An 8,419-nucleotide genomic window follows, 5' to 3' on the forward strand; every position below is an offset into this window, starting at 1 on the left:
CTCTCCAGATTGATCTGTGCTGAAGTGGATAACTGACACAGCTCATTTTGAAAGGGACTCATGCACAAATGCACGAGGCTCCTCCCACAAGCCTCTGTGGCTTTCACCATATTTCCTACCCTGATCTAAAGATACCCAGAGCCATTAAAGACATGGACTTTAACAACACAACCATTACAATTGGGAATTGGTCACTTGGGGTAAGTGTTCCATTTCTTTAACATGAATGTAGCTATGGTAGCATTTTAGTTTAACATGTACGGTTGTCGTTTTATCATGTACAAATAGCTGATTGTCAACATGGAAGTGCAACACTAGACAAAACTGTAGCAACACGGTGGTTACAAAGCACTAATTCTGTCATCCACCATTATGTAAACAACAGCACAGCCAGAGACAAACCTATGTGCTTCAGTACAGCGCTGTGTTTTACTCAGTAAATAATGGGCAATACTGCTAATGTTTCACTTTTTTCTACAAGGTGCTGTGAACATGAGATCAGCTGTCCTGCTGATTTGCTTACTGGGAGTTGATCTGATAGCTGCAGTATTCTCCCTGAAAATTTGTTCCTTCAATATCAAGAATTTTGGGAAAGCAAAAGCCAACAACAAAAAAGTTATGGTGATTTTGGTGAAGGTAAAGCAAGGCTGACAATATTTTAGCAAGGTTCAATCATCGTTCACAGGACACACACAATGCCACCAATTATGACGCCCCTATCGTTTTTTTATATGTTAATATGAAAATAATTTTCAGATCATTTCTCGCTGTGACTTGAGTTTGATTCAGGAGGTGAGAGACTGCAAAGGTGAAGCCGTCCCTGCCTTGATGTTGATGCTCAGCAGGTACAAGTGCTGTTTCTCCTCAGTAGGCACGTCATATGTGAAAGTCCCACACTGAATTCATGATATCCTCTCTTTTTACGCCGTCACTCCACATAGGTTTGACAAATCTCATGTGTACTCTCATTTAGAGAGCAAAAGACTGGGAAAGTCGACATACAAAGAACAATACGTGTATATTTACAGGTACCATAAATATGTGCCATGGAATAATGATACTGGTATCATCTGCATTGTCCAGTCATTGGCAAACTTGCAGAATCTATAAACACTCAGTAGTATTTACATGTCATTTAATTGTGCTGTGGTTTCAGGAAAGATGTGCTACAGGTGCAAGAGCAATTATATTATCCTGATCTGAGAGAGACGAATGACATGGAAATGTTCTCCAGACAAGCCCTTGTCATACGAGTCCATTCCCCCACAACCTGTAAGACCTGTAGAAAATCTCATCACGGCCATCTCAACAACAGTACCAACAGTACCATTTTTATTTTAAAAATTGTGTTTCGCTCACACTTCAGAGTTTGATATGGAGTTGTTTACATTCGCATATTTTTAGGCCTGAGCAATGTAGATACAAATAAACAGCTGGTGTTTGTAGTGGAGCAAGAAATATTGGCCTACTGAGCTAAGCTATAAGATACTGTGACGTGTGCGAGGGACTGGATGATGCAGAGACGACTTGCAGGTTTCACATGGAAGTTCTTCAATAGTGACTACAAATAGCACTAACACGCACAGTGACACCATTTAAACATACACGTAACAGACTCAGACAAAGACGAGCACAGGACGCTGCGTGAAAGCACATTAAATAGACGAACAATGCTAACCCCGAGTGATGAGGAGACGAGCCACAGGTGAGACCGTTGAACATACTCACACAAACCCACACCCACGGAAGTACACATATGGACATAGCCAAACGGAGACGACACAAACACACGGCCAAAGGGAGGGGTTCGGGGCTGTAGCGTGAGTCGTGACAGATACAACGGCTTCAGCAAAGACAGTAATGGTATGAAAAGAGCGGATAAACCTGTGTTTACCTTTTCTATTATTATGCCCCGTAAATGTAGCTTAACATTACTGTTATAATATGATATTTAATGGCACCTTTCTTTCTTCAGCTGTGAAAGATTTTGCTATTATTGGCCATCATACCAGTCCTAAGCAAACCATGAAAGAGATGGAGGAACTTTTTGGAGTCTTTCAAGTTGTCATGAAAAAGTGGAAAACTGAGGTTCATCAATCTCTCATTCAAAAATATTCAGTTTTTGGAGTTCTCTGTTGTGAATGTCTCTTGTAATGTCTCTGTGTAGAATATCATGCTCATGGGAGATCTGAATGCTGACTGCAGCTATGTCACCGTTAAAGGTTTAAAGAACCTACGACTCAGGAATGATCCACAATTCCACTGGCTCATCACAGATGAACAGGACACAACAGTCCGTGATACAACACACTGTGCTTATGACAGGTCTTCATCAAATACCACAAAACACGCATATACATGCACTCTCACATACATACACACACTGTTCACATTCTGTTTAGATATATTATGTTGCCAATGTTTTTGATTATTTATGTATTTTTTACCTTTAAGCTTGATGCAATTTTCTCTTGTGTGTCATGATCACACAGACACATTGTAATTACAATAATTAGTCAGCATTTCTTACTGTACTTTCTAACTTAAGTCACATATATATAATATATAAGTCACATATATAGAAGTGATGTGAGGAGAAATGTTCATATTATCCTGTTTCACTTCAGGATAATTGTACATGGCAGAGAACTGATGTCAGGGATTGTGACGGAATCCGCTCAGCCCTTCAACTTCAGAAAAGAGTTCCATTTAACTGAGCAAGAGGTAACCAATAGTTTACAGATTGCAAAAAAGAGGCTATTGATTAAAATTGATTTGGTTATTCTTTTGTTTTAGGCCTTGGATGTAAGTGACCACTATCCAGTAGAGGTTGACCTAAAGGCAAACCGACAACATTTCCTCCACAATGAGCTCTGACATGACAAGAATTTTAAAAGTGTGTCAGAACTGGAACCAAATTGTACACACTGCAATAAAGCATCACAGCGTAGCTATTGCAAATGTGTTTCTTAAAGATAACTTTCAAATAAAATATGTTTTTTATTTATTGGTGTATTTATTGATTTTCTTTGTGTGTGTTGGTTTATAATGTTACGATGCACACTAAGATAGAGTTTAACTGTGACAATTTTCATTCTCTGATATACATCGGATGGAACCAAAGCATCTTATCAGGAGCAAGTTGTTCTGTATAAAAGCCTGTTTTATTTATTTATTTATTTTACATGATAGACTACAGAACATTTCTCAGTAATCATCAAAATGTGTAAACTATACTTGTATAAATGTAAACTATATAATGTGTATACTATAGAATACAAAGTTCACCATCAACCCACAATGAATTAAATTATGCAAACGTACTGGCTTGTACACATCAATGTTTGTGGCAGCATGTAAATGAAACTCTTCTTGGTAATAGGAGAGGATGTACTTGTTCATGGGTTCTCAGTTGCACAAGTTGCACAACGCCAGTGGAGGTGTGTTTTTATTGAGGCTGCAAAGGCAAAGCAGGCAAATTCATTGTGAGTATTTATTCTGAGAGGATTTTTCAATTTGTCAATATTTCTACCTAAGTATTTAATTCTAAGTATTGTTACAGTCTAAAGTTTTCAGGAAGAGTGGGGGCAGATATGCTAAAGCTTTTCATGTTCTAATTTTAACAGGAAGTGACTTTGAGACAAAGAAGTACGTGTAGGAGCCTGCTGGCTTTTTCATTTTTCAAACATCTACTCATTCCTTTGAAAAATTACCAAATGAGAGCAAAAAGACATTTTGTCACAAATTGCAATTACTACTAAACAGGATGGAGAATATTGCTGATTTGCTGAAGGATGCATTTTCAGGTTAGTTATTCTCTTCCTTTTTATCTGCTGTTGGATAGTTTGGGAGAGGTTGACAAAAAAAATATGCAAGGGTTTTTTATCTTAAGATGACAGTAATAACCTGATTGTAATACCGCTCTTTTTTTGTGCGTTCCTGTAGAAGTTGATATAGATTTTGAAGATCTACAGTTTGATGATGGCAATAATACAGCACAAACACAACTCGTCATGGACGAGGACCTGAAAGAGATCAGAAAACTCTGGGCCACATCTGCCCAAGGTTCAAACAAGACACTTACTGATGTTTATAAACAGGAAGAAAATGCAGACAGTCCTGATAACGTTGAAAAGAGTGCATTATGTAATCTGTCTGATAAAACAGGATCTACACTTTATTTGCCACGTGGAGTAGATTTTGAACAGGATTTAAAACAAACAATAATGGAAACACAACAACTGAATCAGACATATGAAGAGTTCACTGGAGAAGAAGAAAGCAGGAAAGGTAACTCAGAAGCAGGCGTTGTGGCTGATGTTAACACGCAGAGAGAAGAGAAGTTCAGAGAGGAGAGAACTACGAAACATCCATTTGGATCTCCCGAGGGTCAAGAAGTATCTAACACAGAATGTCAGCCATTCATGGAACAAGCATCATCATATCCAGTGTCTAGTAGGACTCAGATGATGCGGAAGAGGTCATCAGTGTCAGATGGAGAAGAGTCAGACAGCTGCAATGCAGAAGATCAAACGTCCCATTGGAAACCTGATGGCAGCCAAGACAAACTTTTTGTTGCTGGCTACCATGTCGGACATGACCTGAGGGAGTTTATGGAGGATTACCAAGAACAAATGGAGGAAAGTCTTGATCTGAGGGAGTTTACGGAGGGGGACCAAGAACAGGTGGAGGAAAGTGTTGATCTGAGGGAGTTTACGGAGGAGGACCAAGAACAGGTGCAGGAAAGTCTTGATCGGAGAGAATTTACAGAGGAGGACCAAGAACAGGTGGAGGAAAGTCTTGATCGGAGGGAGTTTATGGAGGATGACCAAGAACAGGTGGAGCAAAGTCTTAATTTGAGGGAGTTTATGAAGGACGACCAAGAACAGGTGGAGGAAAGTCTTGATCTAAAGGAGTTTATGGAGGACGACCAAGAACAGGTGGAGCAAAGTCTTAATTTGAGGGAGTTTACGGAGGATGACCAAGAACAGGTGGAGCAAAGTCTTAATTTGAGGGAGTTTACGGAGGATGACCAAGAACAGGTGGAGCAAAGTCTTAATTTGAGGGAGTTTACGGAGGATGACCAAGAACAGGTGGAGCAAAGTCTTAATTTGAGGGAGTTTACGGAGGATGACCAAGAACAGGTGGAGGAAAGTCTTGATCTGAGGGAGTTTATGAAGGACGACCAAGAACAAGTGGAGGAAAGTCTTGATCTGAGGGAGCTTAAGGAGGAGGACCAAGAACAGGTTGAGCAAAGTCTTAATTTGAGGGAGTTTATGGATGAGGACCAAGATCAGGTGAAGGAAAGTTTTGATCTGAGGGAGTTTAAGGAGGAAGACCAAGACCAGGTGGAGCAAAGTCTTGATCTGAGGGAGTTTACAGAGGAGGACCAAGAACAGGTGGAGGAAAGTCTTGCAGATTATCCCTCAGATTTGTTTCAAAGTGAAACTGAGAGATGTGCGGAAAATGGTAGGGACCAGCTGTCCATCCCATTAGACAACAGTTTCTGCGACAATCACTTTAACTCTGCACATGTGATCAAAGATTCATCCTGGGCAGAAGAAGGGAACTTTCAAGAGAGAGCTAGAAAGATTAATTGTCCTGCCATAGAAACAAATGCTGAGATTACTAAACTAGAGATCGATCAGTTATCAAATATGGCAGACATTAATGTGCCTTTACAGTGGGCAAATGCAAATGAAGATAACCTCGAAGAAATTCCAATAGAGGAGTATAAATACATCAGGTATAAAGAGGACTCTGGAGATGAAAGAGATGTTAATGATCAACCAGGCTATGACAGTGACATCAGTAATGATGACCACAGCACAAGTCAAGAGGAAACTAGTTTTTTCTCATCTGAGAAGGAGAAATGGGAAAGTGTTACACAGCATAATAACTTCACAGAGGACATGGTAATGATTGATAATAATATTAATTACACAGAGACAGATAAGGATGATATAAATGGAAGTCATCTGGAGAAGCTCATCTATAGTGAGGCCAAGGAAAGAACCTCCACAAGCAAGACCTCTCTCTTATATGGAGAATACTGTCACAAGAAAGCTAATGAACAACCCACTGTGTTGAACCCCAACTTTCAAATAGCCCAATTGGGTTCAGCCATTAAAGAACATGGACAGTCACTTTCACAGGTTACAGACAACATTAGAGACACTAACACCTTAATACCTGAAGCTTTTTGGTCCACAGTACTGATGGGTGATGGAAACCTAGAATTAGATGAGTATAACTGGAACTTGACTGATGGGGAGCTACCTGAGGTGAATTTGAATGAAGAAACAAAACTGGAAGAGATAGAAGCCCTGGAGGAGTTAGACTGTGAAGATGGGGAAAACAATGACCGGGACTGGGAGAAGGAGAAACCCAGAATTGAGGCATTTTTCCATTTCTATGGTGACCAGACTGAGACACAGAATGAAGTGGGTGAGTACTCCAGTGTATCACAATTATGTTTATTTCTGAATTTTGAATCTCAAATAACATTTTTGTCTTCTACCCCTAAAGGCAGGAATCATAAAGTCACGTTTTGCTTGGATCATGAACTTTCTGATTATGAAGAGGATTCGGAAAGGTGAATGACCTCATTGATCTCAAACCACCTGTTATTCAGCTCATATTTGTGTGGTAATGAATGTCTAACCCATTAGCCTTGCATAATATAATCATACTCACCCAGTAGTAGTGAAGAGGAGCAGGAGAAGGAGCCACACACACCTGTTACTACAGTGAAACCTGAGGTAAGCCCACCATCACCTGTAATGGAGCCTTGGAGAATACTCACAACATGGCGGCAGGTTCATAGTACCGTGTGTCTTGTAGGACCACAGTGAGTCAGATGAGCCACAGAAGCTTTTCGATCACAAAAAGTCAAAGGCTCGACCAAAAGAGCAAGAACATGTAAGCCCAGCGCTGAAGACGCGGCCGACGAGAAATGTGGTAAGTCAGAAAAAAAAAAGAAAAAAAGAATCTTCTTGTTGTTGGCAACCGTGCATGGTCACAGTGTAAACAATAAACATTGAACACATTTTTATCGTTATATTTGATATTTTCATGCATGGTCAGTGTGCTGAAAGTGTTTGACAATACCCATAAATGCATTTGTTGCGATTTTACACATGATAAAGAGAGTTAGGCTACACAGGAAATGCAGAGAGCTTCAGTGATTTCAAAGTGTTTAAAGTCTGCGGGCCATTTCCTGTAGGGACTTTTTCCACTGTTAACTAGATGAGCTGAACCATGCAGTATTTAATTACATTTGAAATAATTTGATTGTTCATTATCTCCTGAAAATCTTTTCTCTTTGTCTGTGTCCTTCCAATATAGTGTCTTGCTGTGCTGAAATCAGCTTTCGCACTGGGCCTGATGACAACAGTAGGTGTTGTGTCATTCTGGTGGGCAACAGACATTCTGGATTGGACACACTGAATTAAAACCTTATTGCTGATTACTGATTAAACATAACCCACAGTCAGTTAGAAGAATCAACAGAAGAAAAAACATATTTTTTCTTGTAGATGTACATATAGCAAAAAGGGTATGGAATGCTCTTTGAATATTTAGCAAAAAAACATGATAAAATAGTGGCTTGTTGATTCTAGTGAAAAATAACATCCGATGAGTCCGCTATGATTGGACCAACTTTATTTCCTTACAGATTACAATGTTTCAACATGCTCTATGGCTGTGTCTTTAAATGATGAAAATAAGACACCCGTCTGACAATTATTCTGTATACTCCCAATTCATCATTAGTCCTGGCCTTAAAGAAAACAACATATTTCAGTGCAAGCATGTATTTCTCACTGTTTCTGCTTCTTTATAGGCACAACATCTATTGCTACCTTCGTGGATTTAATCAAATGCCTCTAGTCATGCCATGCAGTTATTTTGATTAGTGGGTCTCATTATTGGCACCATTTTTAGACTGAAGCAAAGGTTGTGGTTCCTTGGTGCAAGATTCCATTTCTGAAAAAACTACATGACCCATAGCTGTCATGCGTTACTGTAAATCCAGCTTAATCCTCTAACATTTCCTATGCCTCTAAGCTTTGCCTTCCAATGGGAAGTACATTTAGGATATTAGGATTAAACCAGTAATGATGCTTTTTTCTGTTGGTAACACAAGCTACGTCTCTAGTAAGTAAAGGCCTGTGTGATCCCTCTTTCATACTGGTCCAGTGTATCTACAGCATCAACAATACACACTGCAATATTAGTCCCATTTTAAGGAATTTACAACAACAGTCTTGACATTAAATCAGCCAATTTTGTGACTAGTGATGTTTCATGACTCGGATGTTAATAACAATCATTGAATTTATGTAAAATACAACTAATTTAAATGTGTCAATAAAAATAATTTCTTATTTAAAATTGCAGATGAAACAAAAGAATA

General features: G+C 39.2%; 1 protein-coding gene across 3 annotated transcripts; it reads left to right on the top strand.

Moving 5' to 3' along the window:
* The first annotated feature begins 81 nt into the window (after positions 1-81).
* On the top strand, positions 82-7,982 carry LOC143512956 (uncharacterized). 3 transcript variants are annotated; one of them, XR_013130554.1, is made up of 10 exons: positions 82-200; positions 482-636; positions 757-845; positions 942-1,028; positions 1,157-1,272; positions 1,976-2,088; positions 2,168-2,325; positions 2,628-2,724; positions 2,797-3,485; positions 3,627-3,767. XR_013130554.1 is itself a non-coding variant. In XM_077003814.1 (7 exons), exons 2-7 carry the CDS (start codon positions 3,767-3,769, stop codon positions 7,447-7,449), a joined length of 2,889 nt encoding a protein of 962 aa, XP_076859929.1. In that variant the 5' UTR covers positions 3,375-3,485; positions 3,627-3,766; the 3' UTR covers positions 7,450-7,982. The 3 variants fall into 3 exon arrangements, 2 of the variants coding, with proteins under 2 accessions (XP_076859929.1, XP_076859931.1); XM_077003814.1 differs by lacking the exons at positions 82-200; positions 482-636; positions 757-845; ... (3 more) ...; positions 2,168-2,325; positions 2,628-2,724 and adding exons at positions 3,946-6,447; positions 6,529-6,595; positions 6,701-6,761; positions 6,844-6,960; positions 7,348-7,982 and having other exon boundaries at positions 3,375-3,485; positions 3,627-3,806; XM_077003816.1 differs by lacking the exons at positions 82-200; positions 482-636; positions 757-845; ... (3 more) ...; positions 2,168-2,325; positions 2,628-2,724 and adding exons at positions 3,946-6,447; positions 6,529-6,595; positions 6,704-6,761; positions 6,844-6,960; positions 7,348-7,982 and having other exon boundaries at positions 3,375-3,485; positions 3,627-3,806.
* The last annotated feature ends 437 nt before the right edge of the window (positions 7,983-8,419 follow it).

Source organism: Brachyhypopomus gauderio, chromosome 4 (assembly GCF_052324685.1).
Source record: "Brachyhypopomus gauderio isolate BG-103 chromosome 4, BGAUD_0.2, whole genome shotgun sequence".
Classification (NCBI taxonomy): domain Eukaryota; kingdom Metazoa; phylum Chordata; class Actinopteri; order Gymnotiformes; family Hypopomidae; genus Brachyhypopomus; species Brachyhypopomus gauderio.